This window comes from Phoca vitulina, unplaced genomic scaffold, assembly GCF_004348235.1.
Source record: "Phoca vitulina isolate PV1807 unplaced genomic scaffold, GSC_HSeal_1.0 scaffold81, whole genome shotgun sequence".
Taxonomy (NCBI): Eukaryota; Metazoa; Chordata; class Mammalia; order Carnivora; family Phocidae; genus Phoca; species Phoca vitulina.
The window spans coordinates 5,303,939-5,324,758 of NW_022589784.1; the positions used below are offsets into that span (position 1 = coordinate 5,303,939).

The 20,820-nt window shown below is 52.0% G+C and overlaps 1 protein-coding gene and 1 long non-coding RNA gene across 3 annotated transcripts; one reads left to right on the forward strand and one right to left on the reverse strand.

The window, feature by feature from the left end:
- Positions 1 to 2,936: 2,936 nt before the first annotated feature.
- Positions 2,937 to 14,958, reverse strand: MARCHF2 (membrane associated ring-CH-type finger 2). 2 transcript variants are annotated; one of them, XM_032394888.1, is made up of 5 exons: positions 14,845 to 14,957; positions 11,219 to 11,446; positions 7,174 to 7,369; positions 5,591 to 5,800; positions 2,937 to 3,735 (listed from the first exon to the last, which is right to left on the reverse strand). In XM_032394888.1, the coding sequence occupies exons 2-5, from the start codon at positions 11,392 to 11,394 to the stop codon at positions 3,577 to 3,579; spliced, it is 741 nt and encodes a 246-aa protein (XP_032250779.1). In that variant the 5' UTR covers positions 11,395 to 11,446; positions 14,845 to 14,957; the 3' UTR covers positions 2,937 to 3,576. The 2 variants fall into 2 exon arrangements, with proteins under 2 accessions (XP_032250779.1, XP_032250780.1); XM_032394889.1 differs by lacking the exon at positions 5,591 to 5,800 and having other exon boundaries at positions 14,845 to 14,958.
- On the forward strand, positions 3,662 to 4,636 carry LOC116625917. Its single transcript, XR_004298138.1, has 3 exons — positions 3,662 to 3,684; positions 4,006 to 4,102; positions 4,445 to 4,636. It is a non-coding gene; the product is annotated as an uncharacterized LOC116625917 (long non-coding RNA).
- Positions 14,959 to 20,820: the final 5,862 nt, after the last annotated feature.

Sequence of the window (20,820 nt, forward strand, 5' to 3'; positions counted from 1 at the left end):
GCCGGGCTTGACAGGACTGCTGTACAAAATGCTGTCTCGCTAAGCAAGTATCATCCTGCACCAAGAATACCTGGGCTCTGTCTGGCCTGTCTCCCCACCAGTTTGGGACCTCCTGAGTGCAGAGCTCATGGCCTAAGTTCCTCTCACTGAACCCATTAACCAACAACCGAAACATGAAGCTGGGGACTTAGTATGTGCTCACGGATGTTTCTTGAGTGAATGAACAAGCAATAATCCCAACAGGATAGAAGAAATGAGTCACAGGCCAGGAGAGCCCATTAACCTTAACGGGGGCTCCTTTCTGTCTGCCCCTGGATCCCTTTGTCCTGAAGAACTGGCTCTGTCCAGAAACAGGTTTTCAAGGGCTGTTACAGGTTGTGTCCTGGGGCAACCAGGTTGGCCTTGGGAAGAAGCCAGAGCCCAGGAAAGCCTTCAGAGGCCTCCAGCTCCCTTTCCCCACAGCACCCCGCTCCCCAGTGTCTCTGGAACTTTGAAAGGCTTCACTGAATCTTGGAGAAGTTCCCATCCAACCACTGAACTCTCTCTAGGTATACAAAAGGAAAGTTTTCTTTACCCCCTCTCCCACAGAATGGCTGCATATCATCAGGCTCTGGGGGAATATCTCATCTGCCACACTGTCCTAGCTGCTTAATTCAGCCTGGCGATTCTGACCCAGGCTGAGAATTCCAGGCCCAGAGAAGAAATCCAGTAGCCCAGCCTGACACGGGGGCTAGGCCCCCATTCCCACATACTCCCCAAACTCCTCTGTCTCATAGAATTTCCTTCTATCAACCATCTCCAAGGCCCTCCTCCTCCCACAACCCCTCCCCTGTGCACACCAGCTCTTCTCCTGGGGCTGCACTGGTATCTAAGCTTACTTTCCTCTCCCTTAGACCTCTCCTAGACTGGAGGGGTCCCTGGGGCAGAAGGAGCCTCACCAAACCTCTGAATCCCCTTGCTCAGCAAGGCTCAGAGATGATGGAAGAGGCCACAACAGTCTGTCAGAATGAGGGAAAAGAGTCCAAATGCAAAGCAGTGGAGACATGAAGCCACCTGTCTCTCCAGTCCCTTCCCCTGCAGTGAGTGTGACTGGAAATCAGGAACAAGCCAGGCCCTGGTTGAGGAGACAAACTTCCAGGCTAGGTTCCTATGGGCTGGTTGACTTAACCCAACACTGCCCACATTCCTGGGTTTTGCCATCTCCTGAACTATGATTTTCTTCATACTCTCCTTTGACACACATTTTTTTTTCCTTTAAAGAAATATGTTTTTAAATTTTGCCTTACATAACACTACGTATCGAAAACTTGCTGTAAATAGTTTCTTGTAAAAAATAAGAGGATGATGCCATTCAGTTGTGTACACAGCCAACAGCTCTGAACCCAAGACTTGTTCTCTCTTTTGCTAGGGTTAAGGGTCATTAAAGACTGCCTAGCACCAACCTATAACTTTCTCCTCACTGTAATTGAAAGTGTCAGAAGAGGGGCACCTGTGTGGCTCAGTCGGTTAAGTGGTTAAGTGTCCAGCCCTTGGTTTTGGCTCAGGTCATGATCTCAGGGTCCTGGGATCCAGCCCTGCATCGGGGCTCCTCACTCAGAGGGGAGTCTGCATGAGGATTCCCTCATTCTGCTTCTCCCCAGCTTGCATGCACATGCATTCTTTCTCTCTCAAATAAATAAATCTTTAAAAAATAAAAGTGTTGGGGGCGCCTGGGTGGCTCAGTCGTTAAGCGTCTGCCTTCGGCTCAGGTCATGATCCCGGGATCCTGGGATCAAACCCCGCATCGGGCTCCCTGCTCGGCGGGAAGCCTGCTTCTCCCTCTCCCACTCCCCCTGCTTGTGTTCCCTCTCTCGCTGTATCTCTCTGTCAAATAAATAGATAAAATCTTTAAAAATAAATAAAATAAGAGTGTTAGAAGAGATCTGCAAAGGAAAAAGCTTTCTCTTTTCATGATGGCACATCCTGGGGCCTCTGCACTCTCTTCAGGGACAGCACATTCCAAAGTCGGCCTGGAGAGGTGGGTGCCAGGCCTGTACAGCGTAAAAAGCCACAAGCATGAGAAGGGCCCTGAGTGCCAGCTGAGCCGGGGCACTAGGTATGATCCTGTTCTGCAGACGCCTGCTCATCTCTTCAGCTTCCTCTCTCCTGCCCCTCTGCCCCTGAATCTCAGGGCTCCAAGCATGGCCCAGCTGCCCTGCTGCTCCTCCCACAGGCCACGTAGTTTCCAGCCTCCAGGCCTTTGCCCTTTGCTCTCCCCCCCCCACCCCCCGCCCCGCTGTGGCCAGGCTGGCTTCTCCCATGTTCTTCATCTAGGGCAGAAAGGGTTTTTCTCCCTCTCTGGGTGAGCCACACAGCAGACGGGCATTCATGCGGTAAACAAGAGAACATGCCAGACACTGTGCTAGACCCATCCAGGATGTGGAATCTTGGGTGAGTAACCCCAGTGCTCTGAGCCTCTGTTTGCTCATCTGCAAATGGGATTCATAAGAGAACCCCGGAACCCACCTTTTGGATCTGCTCTGAGTAATAAATGTGGCTCAATGCAGGGAACCCTCAAATGTACAAAGCTCAGAAAGAGCTCAAGAAGTAGATGCTGTTACTAGCATGACCATATTCTGCTTCTTTTCCTGAGTCCTCCCGGAAGGGGACACAGAACGCTCCACACTGGAGCCATGTGGACCAGGGGGTCAACCCTATCTCTGCCTCCTGGGGTCGTGGGGCCTCAGACAAAGGCTTCCCTGCTCTGAGCCTCAATCTTCTCTGTAAATTGGAGGTAAGAGCCATTCCTGCCACTGAGGATGGGCAGAGGGAGGGCACCTGCGAAGGCTCAGAACCAGGGAACCCTTGCTAAGTATAGTGACTAGGAGTATAAAGGGCCCAGCATGATACCTGGCCCACTCTAGATGCAAAGTAAATGGAAACTGTTCTTCTTACGTGTACTTACTTTAAATCATTTATTATATAACCCTGCTACCTGCTCTTCACTCAAAAACCCAGGCTTTGCTTCTTCCAGACTTCTACAACAGATCCCTCAAAACCAGCTGAGGGGCTGGTTTTGTTTTTTTTAACCTGACTCCCTTCAGGTCTCAGGTGCTTCCCTTTGAGGCCTCGGTTCAGAAATGTAACTGACAAGTCCGTTTTGTCCAGCAAGGGCTCCTTTTATTCATTCGGGGTGGGTTTTTTGAAACGCAGTGCAACTTTATAAAGTCGAGGGGTGCCAGGAAAGCAAGCCTGTCAGGTGCAGAGAAGTGCAAGAAGCTTGCGGAACCTCCCAGCTCCGTGGGCGCCCTGGTTCACCTACGGCCGTGGCTGCTGGCCCCCAAGGGGGCCGGGTGGGCCTCAGAATGAGATCAGGGTGCCTGCTCTGTCCGAAGCTCAGGGCCACGTCCATCTGTCCTCATGTACCACAGTGTGCAAAACAGCTGGAAAATATCTTCACGTGGGATCACAGAAAACAGCTCCGCTTGGTGTCTCTTGGTCTAAGAAGCATTCCGGCCGGGCAGGAAGGGTCGGGTGGTTTTGTCCTTCCAAATACCAGGGCGTCACCAGCTGCCTCTGGCCCTGCTGGCCCGGCCTTCACACAGGTGTCTCCTCTGCCACCTTCTTCAGGAGTCCTGCTGCCAGTGAGGAGTGCTGGGCGTCCTCCGAGCCATCTGCATCCCGGATCTTCAGGCGAACTTTCTGGTTGGTCCTTCTCCACTCAGAGTAGAGCTGGCAGTGGTAGCGGAAGGAGACCTGCAGGGCAGGGTGGGGGTGGGTGGGAATGCCAGCCGCTGGTCTCCACCCCAGGGGAGGGACACTGAGCCCAGGTGGCACCTGCTCTGGCCCAAACCAGGGCCAGGCTCATGCTTCTAGAAGCAGAGACAGCATTCATACATCTCTCACACGGACTGTGTACACACACCCATTCACTCTCCTGGGAAAACTCCCCACCGGCATTCAGGACCCTGCAAAGTGCAGGGGTCGGCGGCAGGGAGCAAGGAGCTCCCTTTCTGTTTCTCCCAGGATGGGACCGAAGTAGTACAGCCTCTTGGAAGGGATTAAATGTCACCGGGTCAGAGAATTGCCCAAACTCGGAAGCCAGCAAGATGTTCTTCGGAAGGTGAGTGGACAAATAAATGGCGGGACATCCAGACAAGGGAGTATTAGTGCTAAAAAAAGAAATGAGCTCTCCGGCCATGAAAAGACATGGAAGAGCCTCAAATGCAGGTCACTAAGGGAAAGGACCCAGGCTGCAAGGCTCCAGACTGCATGATTCCAGCTCTGTGACATTCTGTAAGGATGAAACTATGGAGAGGGTACAAGGATCGGTGGTGCCAGGAGCTGGGGGGCGGGGGGGCAGGGATGAACAGACGGAGCCAGAGGACTTTTAGGGCAGTGTAACTACTCTGTATGATACCATAATGGTGGGTACATTCATCATCCATCTGTCCAAACCCCACAGAACGTACAGCAGCAAGTGTGAACCCTACTGTAAGCCACAGAGGCTCTGGAGGATCGTGACGTGTCGATGTAGGTTTCCTCTATTTTAACGGAGGTGCCCCGTCTACGGCCATACCCCCCTGAATGCGCCCGATCTCGTCTGTAATGGAGGTGCCCCTCTGATCCCGCGTTGATGGCGGGGGAGGCCGGGGATCGGGATGGGGATATGCAAGAACTCTCTGTATCTTCTGCTCAATTTTGCTGTGAACCTGAAACTGACCCAATAAATAAAGTCTATAAAAAATTTTTTTTAAAACCAATGTCAATGGTTCATAGTCTTTGATCAAGGAAGTTCCAAGAAGGCATTTGCACAGGTGGTGCTCAAAGCACTGTTCATAACAGGAAAAAAAAAAAAAAAAGGAAGGGAAAGAAAACATTGGAAAGAGTCCCGGTGTCCATCAAAAGGGATTAGTTAAATAAATATGGTACATCCAGACCATGAATAACTGTTGGGTGGCTGCCTTTTTTTTTAAAGGACATCAGCAAAGCGAAAGCAAGCAGACTACGAAGCAGTACCTATGGTTTCATACTATGTGCTTAAAAAAAAAAAGAAAAGAAAAGAAAAGAAAAAACCTGCTAGTGGATGCCAATCCTTTTTGAGAAGGGAATGCTCCCACAGCTAGACAACAGTGGTTAGACCTAAGAGGTGACACTGGGGGGCTCCTCTCTGGGCGAGGGTCCTAATGGCTGCCAGTCCAGTCCCTCTCAATCCCAGTGGCCTTCCCTCTCCAGCTCTTCAGCTTCCTGTCTGTCTGTCCCTCTCATTCTCCTGCTCTTTCTCTCCCAGTCTTCTGGTCTTGCTCTTCCTCTCACCCTCCCGCCCTCTCTATCCCCTGACCCCAGCTAGTCTTGCTGAGCTTGTGGATGGCGGGCCTCCATTCAATACTGCCAGTCAGGTGTCCTCATCTCTCGGGAGTGGAGGCTCACCCCTGACTCACGGCTTCCCTGGGCCTTGGCTGGGCTCAGAATCTGGAGCTCCGTGAGATGCTGGGAATCACTTCCACCCGGGCAGAGGCAGGCAGGGAGGCCCCCAAGCCACTGTCCAAAGCCCTGGCCAGCCTGCTCTGAACCAGAGACCCCCAGATGCCTCCAGCTGGCAGCCACTCACCAGCGTCCAGAGGACGTAGATGGTGAACAGAGCAATGGTGAGTGCGATGAGCCCCACGGCCTCGAGCCGGCTGTGCAGCCGGAGGTGGTCCTGGGCCCCGCGCAGGCACAGCCAGCCTGAGATGGCAGCCAGTGGCGTGATGAACAGGAAGCATACCATGTCACAGCACAGCGTCCGCTTCTCTGTCCGAGGCCCCGGGTCCTTCAGCCACTGCGGGGGTGGGGGGAGGAGCAGCTGAGGCGGGCTTCATAACGCCCTCCCACGAGCCCCGGCCTGGGGATGGGGGTGCGGGACCTCCAGGCCTCACGCCTCTGCCTGCAGACACCCATGTGGATGGGCGGGCCCCGCAGGACCAGCCTCTGGCCGGGCGCCACCCTCTGTACTTTCCTTCCCTCCCATACTTACTGAGCCTACGATGAGCTCCCGGGCCCTGCTAGGTGCCCCCATTGTGCAGACGGGGGATACTGAGGGCACAGAGGGATGGACTCATTTGTGCAAACTCACACAACTGGTCACCCACAGAGCCAGGACTGCAAGCTGGGGGGGGGGGGTCTGGCTGGGGGTCTTGTCGCAGGGCCCCCGCAGATGAAGGGGCGAGAGAAGTGGGCTTCGCTCATGGTAATTCCGGTCAATGGAACAGAAGGGTCCCTGCCCTCCCGGAGCTCCCACGCTAGTACAAGAGGTATGAAATGGGGTGGATGGTCGGGGAGGGGACGGCCTTGTTGAGGAGGGGACCGTGAGTTGAACGGAATGAGCAGAAGCAGCCATGTGAAGAACAGGGAAGACAGCACCCCAGGCTGCAGAACAGCAAATGTGGGGCCCTGATATGGGAGTATGTGGCCTGGGCAAAGTACAGCAGGGAGGAGGCCCATGTGGCTGGAGGGCGAGGGCAAAGGGAGAGGGGTGCAGGCGGGTGCTGCCTCTCCTACCGTACTGTTCTTCTGAACGCCCAGCCACCCCGGGCGGGCCAGGGGCCTTTCCAAGAGCCCACCCCCAGCCCAGCAACATGACTGTACAGCGCTCAGCTGCCCCCTCCAAGCAGGCCCGGAGGAGTCCGGGGGGCACCCGTGCAGCCAGCAGGGCTCCGGAGAGCAGTGCGGCAGCCACCACGCCCGAGAATGCTCATCTCGGGCCTGACCCACGCCGCTCAGGCTAAAGTCTAAGCTCCTGGGCACAGCCCACAAAGCCCGGAGTAGCTGCCAATACCTCCTCCGGGCCACTCTCCCCCTCCTGTAACTCGCTCCACTCCAGCCACCCAGGCTTCATCAAGCACACCGAACTCTTCCTGGCCTCAGGGCCTTTGCACTTGTTGTGCCCTCTGCCAGGACTGTCCTTCCCCAGCTTGGGTCCTTGGCATTGCTGGCTCCTCATTCTTCAGGTCTCAGCTTCAGGGGTGACCGAACAGGGAGGGGGCACGGGGTCTCGGGCCTGGTTCCCCACCCCCATCCACAGACTCTACCATGGGGGTGGGGGAGAAGGAGGTCCACTCCATAGAGAAGGATCCTCCTGGGCAGTTCCCTCCTCCGGCCCCAGGCCTGTCTGCCTGCCCCCTGCCCGCTCCAACCTGGGGCTCCCAAGCATACCTCTGTGAGGGGCCGGGGCCGCTTCTCCACTGCAAACTCCGTGTGGCACAGCTCACAGTAGCTGGTGTTGGACGAGGAAAGCCACCTCTCCAGACAGCTCTTGTGAACGGCCCCCAGCGTACCAGTGCAGCCGCATGGGGACAGCAGGCTCTCCCCATTTGCTCCCTCGTGGCAGATCCGGCAGAAGGGACCATCGCTAGACACAGAGATAGAGCGCATGAGCAACAACCAATCTTCTTGCCTACGCCTGCTTTGCTGCCCACTGGATCATAAGGTCAGCATTGCCCCTGCGCTGCCACTTGGCAAACTCCTACTCATCCTTCAACACCCAGCTCCAGACCTCCTTTCCTTTGTAAAGCTTTCCCAAATTCCCGGAAGTGCAGCAGTGTGCTCCCTCCCCAGGGTTCCTGTGGCACAATTTTAGGCCCAGGGTGAGCATCTCTTACAGCTGCCCATCTAGCATCTGTTCCTCCTTTCCCTGCAATACTCCCCTAACCGTCCCGGGCAACCAACCCACTCTCAAGTCTCGGTCCTCAAGGACTAGAGCAGAGCTGACAACACCCCTGATGACCTCAGGCCTGACCGATTAGAACACCACACACCCCTGGTCACCAGGACTGATTCAGGGAAAGGCATGTGTGAAGCAATCAGAGTCACTGTGATTAATTCCTGAAATTCTCCCCACCCCCTCAACTCCAGAACTAGAGACAGCAAGGCTGATGTAAGTCTGGAGCTGATGGCAGCAGTCTGGTCCCCATGTGGAGTCCGTGAATGATGCCAAACAGAGGAAAGCAGAGCCAAGCAACAGGGAAAGACAGATTCTCAAGGACACCATCAGAGGCCCTGGATCTAGTCTCACCTGAAGGCCACGCTACTTGAGAAACCTGTGCATCCAGGGAGAGTAGTTCCCCTGCTCCTGTGTCCTAGGTAGGCTCAGAAGACAGACATAACAAGCGTCCACAGGAAGCCACTTGAGGGAAGCCTCAGCCCCAGCCTGGTCTCTGGGGATACTGGGTCCTTCCTGGGGCAGCTCAGGGCTGGAGGTGTGGCCTTGGTGGGCGCAGAGGCTGTCCAGCACATGAGTCATTGTTTTCCAAACATTTCTGCCCGGAGAGTGGACCGCAGGAACACACGAAGGAGGCGGAGCAGGAGGGCCGTTTTCCAGATAACACCAGTTTCCCCTCAGAAACTGTTTGCTATCCTCTCCTCAGCGTCTCCTGCTGTGGGGCAGAGCCTGGCTGCTTTGAAGCCAAAACCTTGAGCGGACCCCTCATGGCTACTTTCTTCTCAGTCCTGTGCCGGGGCTGCTGCCGTCCCCTACGATGTCAAAAGGCTGTACCGGGCTCCACCCTGATCCCACAGCGCCCCTGCCCAGAGTTAACAGGAAAGGAATCCCTGCTCCGGAAGCCAACCCCAGGAAGTGGAAGGGACCAGAACCTTGAGGAAGAGCCACGTCAGTTTGGGGTTTGTCCCGGGGAACCCTACTTTTTTGGAAAAGCCACTTCGGAGAAAAGAAAACAAAATGAAACCTGACTTTTTGCCAAGCACTGATTAAGGACCGTGCCCTGTTCCAAGGGCAGCACGTGGATGAATCTGTTATTCTCCCAGGGAACCTGCGAGGAAGGGGCTATTTTGCCCTCCTTTCACAGATGGGGAAACTGAGGCAGCAAGGGGTGACCCCGTTTGCGTGAACTCACATGGCTAGTAGCCTGCGAAGCCGGGGCCCAGGCCCCCCTTAGTGGCCATGCTACACTGCCTACACCGTTCCAGACGGCAGGACAAGAGAAATGGGCTTCGCTCATGAAGTTCTGGCAGGAAAATAACGCAAATGGCACAGTTGAGAAGGAAATGGACCAGGGGTTGGCGGGGGGGGAGCCTCAGTGGGGCTGCCCAGGGCACACTCCAAGAGCAAGAGAGGGGAGAGTGTGGGCAAGGAAGCCGGCAGAAGCCACGTCGAAGGGGCAGCAGGGGAAGGCCAGGAGGAAGGGCCGGGGGTGCAGATATGCCCTGGGAAGCTTCGAGGACGGCCTGGGCTCGCTCACGGACTGGTGGGCAGAGCGCCGAAGGCTCAAGAGGATGAGAACCCTTTGGACAAACAGCAGCCTTCTCTCTGGGAGGGTGGTTCTGCCCTGGTCCCCAGCCTGGGCAGGTTTGGGATGAGTTGTATCAAAACTCAGAGGGGAGGGGCACGTGGCGGGCTCAGTCAGTGGAGCCTGTGACTCTTGATCTCAAGGTCATGAGTTTGAGCCCCACGTTGGGTATAGAGATGACTTAAAAAAAAAAAAAATCAGAGGGGAGAAGCCATGAGCAAAGAGGCCAAGGAGCAAATCAAGAGGGCCTAGTGGTCTTGCGGGCATGGCTGTCCTTACCATCAGCGGGGGTCACTGAGGGACTCTCTGCTCCCTGCCTCTTGCCCTGCCTCTGAGGACTGCAAGACTGGCTGGTGGGACTGAACGAGCTTCTCCCCTTCCAACCCAAGCAGGAGCCCTGGGTTCAAGCTTCAGCAATGCTCATTGACACTGGCAGGTGTCCGCCTCCCTCTGGGCCTCGGTGTTCTCAGGTGTCAGGAGGGAGGCTGGGGCAAAGCGGGGTCAGCTCACTCACTGCCCCTCAGGCACCCCAGGTAGGGACCCCCTAGCCTTGGTCAGCCTCTTCCCAGGCCCCCTACCCCACCAAATGTCCCCTTGCTCCCAGCCTGGCTTGCCCGGCACAGACTCTGTCCTGCCTTCAAGGGGGCTGATGGAGATGCGAGTATAAAAACCCACACCCCGGAGGAGGCCCAGGAGAACTCTCCATATCATCTGGGCTTGAGCGAGGCTTCCTGCCCGGAAGTGACGCCAAGCAAAGACTCGGAGGGTGAATGGCAGTGAGCTCCCTCCAAAGCACTGCAAGGCCTCCCATCTGCTTCTTTGGATGTTGGAATGAACAGCTTATGAATTAATTCTGACACAGGCCACAACACGGATAAATCCTGATGACATGGAGCTCAGTGAAACGAGCCAGTCACAGAAAGATGAATACCATGCAATTGCACTTCTAGGAGCTCCCTGGAGGAGTCACATTTGCTGAGACAGAGAGGAGATGGTGGGCGCAGGGTGGGGGAGGGGGCGGGGAGTCCGTGTTTCATGGGGACAGAGGTTCAGTTTGGGAAGAAAGTTCTAGAGACGGGTGGTGGGGGTGGTTGCACCACAGTGTGAGTGTAGCACTGAACTAACTGTATACTTAAAAAGTGTTACAATGGCACATTTTAGGTTATCTCTATTTTACCACAATGAAAAAAAAAAACTGGAAAAGAACTTAGGAATGAAATCTTAGTAGATAAACCTGACGACAATGCGAAAAACTTGAAAAATTAAAAAGAAAAAGATATCACTCAGAGTCTTGTTCCCTTAGCCAACCTGGTGGCTGTTTTAAATCCAAATGAGTGAAAATGGATTCAGATTCAGATTTGAAGGGTTTACCTCAAACTCTTTTCCTTGAAAATGATGACAAATTGGCAAACGAGGCAGGGGAGCTCACATGGGGGTCTGGAAGGCCCGCACCGGGGCTTAAATACTTTTATTGAATGCATACGAGGTGGCAAACCCGCGGGCAGACACCGTATGTGGACCACAGCAAGAGCCTCTCGGAACAATGCGATGAGGAAGGTGTCCCCATCTCCGAGAGACGAGGGTAAAGTAAGTTGTCCCTGGTCCCTGAGGGAGAGGGGCTGCAGGGCAGGATTGAGCCCAGGTGCTGTGAATCCACGGCCTGTACTGTGAGCCACTTCCTTATCATGCCTCTCCAAACCATGAGCTACTCCCCACCATCTAATCTTCAGATTTCACCTGACAATCTGGAATTTCCGCTTTTCCTGGAGAACCAGACCTGGCCGGCCGGGGCCTCTGTATCTACACCGCAGTTATGACTGGGGCCCCTTCCCTGGTTTATTCGCCCACCCGGTCCCTCTAGATGATTGGATTTCTGACCCCAGACTGGGAGAAAATCACTTGGCCCAGAGAGTAAAGCGAGTGAAGGCAAAGACCCCTGCTCGGGCGCCACTCACCTTGACGTGTCCAAGGCTCGGATGACGGTTGAGAGGAGCCGGCCATCCCTTGAAGTCACCTGCGCCACGTACTGGGGTGGCCCGAGGCCAGTGGCCTCCACGACCTTGGAGAAGGCAGGGCTGCCCGAGCAGTCACACAGGGAGCCAGGGAGGTGGCAGCAGTCACCCGTCGTCATGGCCACAGGGAGCCCTGTGTCCTCAGGGCCTGAGGCCCATGGTCCCAGGAGCCTGGGGAGAGGCCGGCAGGGAGGTTAAGGGCAAGGATATCGAGCCAAACACTGACCAGGGCTTGAATCCAGCTCTCGGAGCCTCAGTCGCCCAATCTGTAAAATGGGGGATTCAATGAGATGCCACTTGTAACTCAGCCCAGGCCTGACGCACAGTAGGGGCTTGGTTTTATTATCTCTAACCCTCCTGAGAAAGGCCAGCCAGGTCCAGCCCTCAAGGCCTGCAGGCCACCCCCAGCATCACCTCTCCAGACCCGGGAAGGGCCCCGAACAGTTACTGAGAGCCTGCTGTGGGCCAGGCCTTGTGCTTGGGGCTTCCGTGGGCTGGAACCCTGCCCGCCGACCACCTAGACACTTGTTCTCCATGGACTGGATTTCCGGGGCTGCGCTCACAGCACGTGAGCCTGCCTTGGAGTTGGGCAGAACTGAGCTAGAAACCTGGGGCGAACAGACCAGGATGGGGCATCGTTTGATACCTCCTGGACACCTCAGGCCTTCAGGAAAACGACGCAGGCTGGGAAGGACTCGGGCAGCCTCTGTTCCTACTGGAGCAGGTGATCCAAGCCATGCCCGTGTCCTCGAGGAGAAGCAGTGGGAGATGGCCGGAGACTTAGGCAGCGACCTCAAGTCTGCTCTGGGTGGGGGGCTTCAGCACTATTCTCCCCCCTACCCTCGGGTCTGTTCCACCAAAAGGAACCCTTGGCAGCCTTCACCCCCGTCCCAGAAGGAGCCAGTGAGACCTTGTGTGTTTCCCCTGAGAACTTCCTGGAAGTAACAGAGGCAACACAGGAACCCTGGAGCCAGGGGTCCCCGAGGTCTTGTCCTCAGGCCTCTGTCTCCAGGAGCTGCAGTCCAGAGACGCCAGAAACACTCACTGAGGCACCCCCTAGGCAGCTTTTATCAACCCCTGCCGGCCAAATCTGACACCTAAGACAGAAGGGGAAAAGCCAGAGTAAGTGATTGACTAACGCTTTGCACCAAGGCCATCATCTGCCCACGGATCAGCACCCTCTGAACAGTTCAGCCAGAAGCCTTCCTGGCCCACCGTGCCCTTCGGAGCCTCCACAGTTGGGCCGCTGCCAGCCAGATAAGCAAATATCAGCCCAGAGGCAGGAGAAGCAGGGAGGAAGACTGCTTGGCCCAGATAACATCCTCAGGGCAGCGGTGGCGGGGGGCCTGGCACGTTGTGTGCGCTCCTATCCCTCCCGAGGAACTTCCGGCTCAGAGGTCAACAGGGAAGCCTCTGGGCTCTCCGAGAGAATGCACATAGAGGGGAATCCATTCTTCCCACCCCTCCAAGCATCAGCCTTAACATTCCTGCAAGGAATTGGGCGCTCCAAGAATCATCAGAGCTCCCATATATTATGTTCTGCCATTTCTGTTACTATTGGGTGGGGGGGGGGAGATTCATCAGTAAATCTGCTAAAGCAAGGCCTGAAAATCACAAAATTATGACAGCAGCTACAGTTCGTTAAGGACCTACCGCATGCTGGGTACTGAGAAGCTCGCTGAACTCTAAACAGTTGCCCTAAGCGTCCCCTTCAAAGATCACCTGCCTGGAGAGGCCTTCCCTGACCATCCTGGCCAAAGTGCCGTTCGTGACCACATTATTGTGTTCATGGAATGTACCCCTCCCTGAAGTGCTCTTATTTCTTCACTCTCGGTGAGCTCTGGGAAGGGGGGACCAGGTTGGACATGCACTCTGTCGTCCCTGGCGCCTGCCCTGTGTTGGGCACAAAGTTGCTGCGTTTCATTTCTCAGCCCCTACTCTGTGTAAGAGCAAGGGGGGGAGAAGAACCCTCCTGACCCCCATACCTTGGTCTGCCAGGGCCCGTGGTGGGAATCAGGGATGTCTAGAGGCTAGAGGCTTGTGCAAACCACAGAAGCCTGGGCTTGGAAGGGGCTAAACTCAAGGCTGGACTCAGCTCTGGGGCTGCTGGGCTGGGCGAGTGAGCCGATGCCTCAAGTGAACTTGGCCCAATGCCTGGGGAATAGATTTCACTGAGTCTTCACAACAAATCTATGACATAAATCTAATAATTACCCTCATTTGACAGGTGAGGAGACTGAGGCTCAGAGAGGGGCAGCTATTTGCCCAAGATCACACAGCTAAGAAGGGACAGGACCAAGATTTCAACTTAGTCCAGTGAGTGGGTCTAGGACTCAGAAGACCTGGATTTTTTAAAATCTTGACTCTGTCACTGATGCTGTGTGTCCAGGAACAAGCCACTTTGCCTCTCTGGGCCTCATCCTTCTCTTTTGTCAAGTAAGTTGATGGAGCTGATGGACTTTGCTGAGGGACTCTTGAGAAGGAGCCCCCAGGCTCAATTCCTCCGGCAAAGCTTGTCCTTGTCTAGGCCCACTTGGGGTGGCGCTGAGGCAAAGCAACCTGTCCAGCGTCCTTTCCCTGAGGGCAAGAAACTACAGGAAGAGGAGTCAGAGGGCCCTAAGGGTGCCCATTCGGGCAAACTGCTTCACTCTCTGGGCCTCAGTTTTCTCGTCTGTAAAATGAAGGTCATAACAATACCCAGCTCATACGCCCCTAATTATTAAGAAGTCAGTAAATATTAGCTCTTCTTAACGATTACTGTCATCAGCTTACAGAGCTGTTAGAGGGTTTGATGAGACAAGGCACAGCCAGAATCTGGCACAGTAAGTGTGCACTAAATGCTGCTCTTATTTTTAGAAGAAATGTGGAGCCTGTAAAATGCATTCATTCCTCTTCGCTCGCCAGAGAGAGGCTCCTGTGTGTCCTGCAGTCCTTGCACGGCCCTGCATTGGAGGCCAGGTTTAAGCCCAGCTCTGCTCTCGTTCGATGTATGGCCCCAAGAGAAAAGACTTCTCTGAGCCTCAATTCCTTCATCTAACAGGGAACATTTCTAGTACTTCCACCTATTAAGGTCCCTAGAGGACTAAATAAGAGAATCATATAAATTCTGGCTACCCCGTTTTGAGCACCCACTAACAGCCAGGCACTCTGCTAAGCAAGTCCTTTGTAGACAGTGCCTGGGTCATTATAATATTTACTATCTTCCAGGCAGAGCCCCGCTGGAAGGAGGTAGAGGAAGGCGCTTATTGACAGCCTACTGTGTGCAAGGGTCTTTCCTCATCCGCCACCTTCTGAATTCTCCCAACAAGCCCCATGAGGTTGGCGCTGGGATGACCCGGTTTCACAGCTGAGGAAACCGAGGCTCGGAGAGGCACCTACTGTGTGCCGGGTCCCGGGGACCTCCCGCCGCCCTCGAGACGGGGACTGCGATACCTCGTTCCGGAGAAGGCTGAGGCCGAGGGTCTGAGCCTGATCGTCCCGCTCGGGAGCCAGGCTAGGGCCTCGAACCCGGCGCCGGCCCGCGGACCCGCGCCCCCCCCACCCCACCCCATCAGCCCGCCCGTGCCTACCTGACCCGCGGCCGGGCCGGGCGGCCGCGCAGGCCCCTCCACTAGCCCCGGCCCCGGTCCCGGCCCGGCCGGTCCCGTCAGCGCCGCCAGCTCGGCTCCGGCCGGCACCTGCGTCCGGACACCGCCCGCCGAGCCGACGGTGCCACGGTCCAATGGCGACTGCCTCTCGCCCGCACTAGCCAATCCCCGCGCACGTCCCGCCCTAGGAGGCGGGGCCGGAGGCGACAGGGACGTCCTGGGCCGCACAGGCCCCGCAGCGCCGCAGCTGCTGGCTCCGCCCCCACCGCGTCTTAACTCCGCCCCCAGCTCCGGCTCCACCCCCAACCCTGACCCCGCCCCATCCCGGCAGGGGGCACGAGCGGGGTTGGTGGCGCCACCTGCCGACGACCAGTGCTTAGCTAACCGTTACAAACTTGAACGTGACACCCAGCTAAGGGATTTGTAAGTGTTCATCACCTCCCATATGCTTCTCATTAATTCTGGGAGGGAAAGAGAGACGAACCGTATGATCACACTTTACAGAGGGAAAACGGCAGCCTAGAGAGGTTAGGGGGCCGTGGAAGAGCCTAAAGCCAACGCCATTTATTCATCATTCACTTATTCATTCATGCAATAGGTTCATTCACTAGATGTAATAAACATCAGTAAGAGGGCCTGTTATGAGCCAGGCACTGTATAGGCTCTGGGGACACAGGGTTAAGACAAATACTGTTGCCTTCATGGACCTTAACCTAGGGAATTAACCAATTGTGTAATTCTTAATTACAAAAGTAATAAATTGTAGCAAGTGAGGGGGACATATCATGGAATAATTTGGAAAGTCCAAAAATACTGCCTTAAGGAAGAAGCAATTGAACTGACAACTGATACAGAGCAGAGGGGAACTAAGAGAAAAGAGGGGAGAAGAATCCCAGGCAGAGGGTTCAGGCACATGCAAAGGGCCTGAGGTAGGATGGAGAATTGCCTCAGTACTCCTCTCCCCTCCTGCCCTGCCTTTATGAAATATATGGAGCAATTCGATTACCTCAGTTACATTCTGTTGTGTTGTACTAGCTTTATTTTTCAGAAGTGAAAAGATAAATCATAACATTGTTTAAAAGGTTAGAAGAAGGAGGAAGGGGACAGAGATACAAGTTAGACTTTTAAAAATATACCTTGTTTTATATATTTGGCTTTACAACCATGTAAAATATTGCATATAATTATAAAACAAATTTTAAAGTGTAAAGGTAGCCCTAAAAACGAAAATAAAACAGAGAAACTTCTGTATCCAGTTGGTGACAAAACAACAGAGAGATGAATGTCTAGTGACTTTAAAACGACAATTTAACCCTACATACCACTATTATATTGTTGATAGTGATGTTGCAATTGTTATTCTGAGTCTGTTGCATATTTAGTTTTGCATAAAGCAAAAACAAAGTAATACGTTCATGTCAAGGACTGGGATTTTCAGAGGGAGTGAAGGAGGTACAGACATAAGGTTGATTATGCTAATAAAAACCTTATAGTCTTGGCCGCCTGGGTGGCTCAGTTGGTTAAGCGGCTGCCTTCGGCTCAGGTCATGATCCTGGAGTCCCTGGATCGAGTCCTGCATCGGGCTCCCTGCTCGGCAGGGAGCCTGCTTCTCCCTATGACCCTCACCCCTCTCATGTGCTCTCTCTCTCTCATTCTCTCTGTCTCAAATAAATAAATAAAATTTAAAAAAAAAAAAAAAAAAAAAACCTTATAGTCTTGAACTTGAATTGGGAGCGTCACAATATATTTTATCTTTGCAAAAAAGCAAACATTTCCTAGCTCTGTCCACTGAAAAGGTCTGAAACAAAGACTGACTTTGTTGCCATCAGCACTCCTTAAACCCAGATCATAGTCTCTAAATATCGCTACTTCCAATTGAACGAACCAGGGAACGCTGGGGAAATACCTGATTCTGGGTCTGGGGCAGGAAATGTACAAGATGAACCTGACACAATCTGATATACCAGAAAGCGCAGGCGTTCTCAAAGACATTACCTAGTAAGGTAGTGTCAGTGGGAGTCAACTAGAAAAAGCTCTCACTGGCCACAAGTGGGATAATTTGCCCTTCAGTAAGGGTAATGGGTGCAGTAGATCTAAATACATCAAATGTTAAGGGGAGCCTGAGTGGCTCAGTCGTTAAGCGTCTGCCTTCGGCTCAGGTCATGATCTCAGGGTCCTGGGATCAAGCCCCACATCGGGGTCCCTGCTCTGCGGGAAGCCTGCTTCTCCCTCTCCCACTCCCCCTGCTTGTGTTCTCTCTTTCGCTGTGTCCCTCTCTGTCAAATAAGTAAATAAAATCTTAGTAAAGAAATAAATACATAAATAAATAAACCCATCAAATGTTTAAATCCATTTACTGGGGGGAGCCTGGCTGGCTCAGCTGGTAGAGCATGCGAATCTTGATCTCAGGGTTACAAGTTCAAGACCCACGTTGGGTATAGAGATTCCTTAAAAAAATAAAATAAAACCTTAAAAAAAATCCATTTACCGGGGTTTTTAAAAATTCTTTAAATAATGTCGGGGCGCCTGGCTGACTCAGTTGGTAGAGCATGTCACTCTTGATCTTGGGGTCGTGAGTTCAAGTCCCACATTGGGCATAGAGTTTAGTTTTTTAAAAAATGTCAAGGGCGCCTGGGTGGCTCCAGTTGGTTAAGCGACTGCCTTCAGCTCAGGTCATGATCCTGGAGTCCCAGGATCGAGTCCCACATCGGGCTCCCCGCTCAGTGGGGAGTCTGCTTCTCCCTCTGACCCTCTCCCCTCTCATGCTCTCTCTCATTCTCTCTCTCTCAAATAAATAAAATCTTTAAAAAATAAATAAATAAAATAAATAAAAAATAAAAAATGTCAAATTTACATCATAAAAGTTGCAGAAGTAATACGCAGAGCTCCCATAGACCCTTTGCCCAGATGCCCCAATTGTTAGTATTTCTGAATCCTTTATTTTTATTTTTATTAAAAAATTTTTTTTTAATCTTTAAGTAGGCTCCACACTAATGTAGGGCTCGAATTCACAACCCTAAGACCAAGAGTCACAAGCTCTGTGGACTGAGCCAGCCAGGAACCCCGAATCCTTTATTTATTTATTTATTTATTTGTTTTTTTTAAGATTTTATTTATTTGTCGGAGAGAGAGAGAGAGAGAGAGCACAAGCAGTGGGAGCGGCAGGCGAGGGAGAAGCAGGCTCCCTGCCGAACAAGGAGCCAGATGCAGGACTCCATCCCAGGACCCTGGGATCATGACCTGAGCCGAAGGCAGACATTTAACCGACTGAGGCACCCAGGCGTCCCCCTTTATTTTTTTAAATATTTTCTTTTTTCTTAAGTTTATTTGTTTGTTTGTTTGTTTGTTTATTTTTAAGTAATCTCTACCCCCAATGTGGGGCTTGAACTCAGGACTTCAAGATCAAGAGTTGCATACTCTGCCAAGTGAGCCAGGCAGGCACCCCTTCACTGTATATTTTTCTTTGTTTTTCAGTGTATATTTCTCAAGTATAAGCACACTCTTCCACATAACCACAGTACCACCTTCAAAATCAGGAAATTATTATTGATCCAATATTACCACGTAGTTCCCAAATCCCATTCAAAGTTTCCAATAAAGTCCTTTAAAGCTCCAGCATTCATTCCCAATCACACTTTGTATTTTTCTACTCCCAGTGTCATTCATGCTGCAATAGTTCGTCAATCTTTACTTGTCTTTCATGACCTTGATACTTTTGAAGAGTATGAGCTAGTTATTTTGTAGAAAGTTCCTCAGTTTGTGTTTGTCTAATGTTTTGTCAGGATTTGTGCATTTGGAACAGGAACTGCAGAAGTGATAACGAGTTCTCAGTGCATATGCAAGGAAGAATAGAATGTTGATTTCTTCCATTGCTGAGTATGCTAGCCTGGTTAAAATGGTGTTTGCCAGGATGCCTGGGTGGCTCAGTCGGTTAAGTGTCTGCCTTCGGCTCAGGTCACGATCCCAGGACCCTGGGATCGAATCCTGCATCAGGCTTCTTGCTCAGCAAGGAGCCTGCTTCTCTCTGCCTGCCGTTCCCCCTGCTTGTGCTCACATGCTCTCTCTCTCTGACAAATAAATAAAATCTTTAAAAATAAAAAATAAAATAAAATGGTGTCTGCCAGGTCTCCACCCTGAGATAGTATGTTGTACTTGTCAATAGTGCTTTATGGGAAAATACTTTGAAATTAAATATCTGGTTCCTCAACAAACCTTCACCCACTAGGTTTATTAACCATTGATGACACTTGACTGAATCAATGTTTTGTTTTAATTTTATTGTTGTTGTGATTACTTTGGCAAAGAGGGTTTTATTTTTACTTACAAGAATTCTGGAGGAGGACGGCTGCTGGCATTGGCTTTGTCAAATGATGACCCTGAGAGTCTCTTGGCCTTTTCCTCATGGTAGTGAGATGGCTGCTATGATTCCGGGCATCACATCCTCAATCAAGTCAGGAAGAAGGGAGTGGCGTGGAGGTGTTAGCCATGGCTGTCTTTTTTTTTTTTTTTAATCAGATAATGGTTGTCAAAAGATGATTTTTTTCCTTTTATACTGGCTCAACAAAATGTTCCAAGGTGGCTTTTTCTTGTATTTTTACCTGCCTCAGTTCTGGAAGCAACCATTTCTCTAAGGAGCCCTGGTTTTAATGGGGAACGATATTTAAAAACCAAGATCTGGGTGCTAGGTGTGCTCACAGCTATCATGTTATCAATTCTTACTTTTCTCATTCTAATACATATGTATGTATGTACCTATATATAGACATTTATCTAGCTATCATCTATCTGTCCATCCATCCATCATCCATCCGTCTTTAAAACCATGAGTGCACACCAATACCCCTAATTCTAAACCAACACCAAAGTTTATCCCAGACACTTCATATTTCTAACTTCCTTCCCTGACTCCCGGATTCCCAAATGCATTTACTCGTTTTTCCACTCCCCCCACCCCATGTGAAACCTAACTCCTAGATACACTAGTCAAAACTCAGTCCCAGATAAAAACCTCCTAACCAATTCCACTCCCATTGGACACACTGGTTGAAAGCTTGGCCCCAACAAAGGAGCTGAATCCATGCATTTTACTAAAAAAATAATCAGTCACTTTTGAAGGCTTCTCGGGAACCAACTCAAAATCTTGAAAATTATGAAATTCGGAAATTGACAAAAAGAATTAAGTATTTATGCTGACCTTTACAATCTGTACCTCAGGGTAACCACATTAAATGAAGGGAAACTTCTCTTTATGGATGTATTCCAGAAATAAATGCAGAAGGCTAGATTTTGAATTTCATAACCCCTAATGGACTGTGAATCTAGGTGATGCTTTGCAGCAGCTGCAAACATCACAAATGAGAGACACGCTGACATCATTTGTCTCCTGGTGTGTGCACACACCACCTACGGAGCACTCAGCCCTAAATCTGATCAATCTCTAGATCTAACTATTCATTTACAGGAAATGCAGGGGACAAAGGCACATGGGAAATAACACCATGGTCCAAAGAGACAAAAAGCAGATTGGTGGTTGCCAGGGACCGGAGAAGGGGAAATGGGGAGGAACTGCTTAATGGATATGAGGTTTCTTTTTGGAGTGATGAAAAAAAATTCTGAATTACAGTGTGGTGTTTGCACAACCTTGTGCATGTACTAAAACCACTGGATGTACATTTTTAAATGAATGGGGTGCCTGGGTGGCTCAGTCAGTTGGGCGTCTGCCTTTGGCTCAGGTCATGATCCTAGGGTCCTAGGATCCAGCCCTGTGTGGGGCTCCCTGCTCAGCTGGGAGCCTGCTTCTCCCTCTCCCTTTGCCCCTCCCCCTGCTTGTTCTCTCTCTCTCTCAAATAAATAAAATCTTTTAAAAAATCTCCTTAAAAAAAGAGAGTGCCTGGGTGGCTCAGTCGGTTAAGTGTCTGCCTTCGCCTCAGGTCATGATCCCGGGGTCCTGGGATCAAG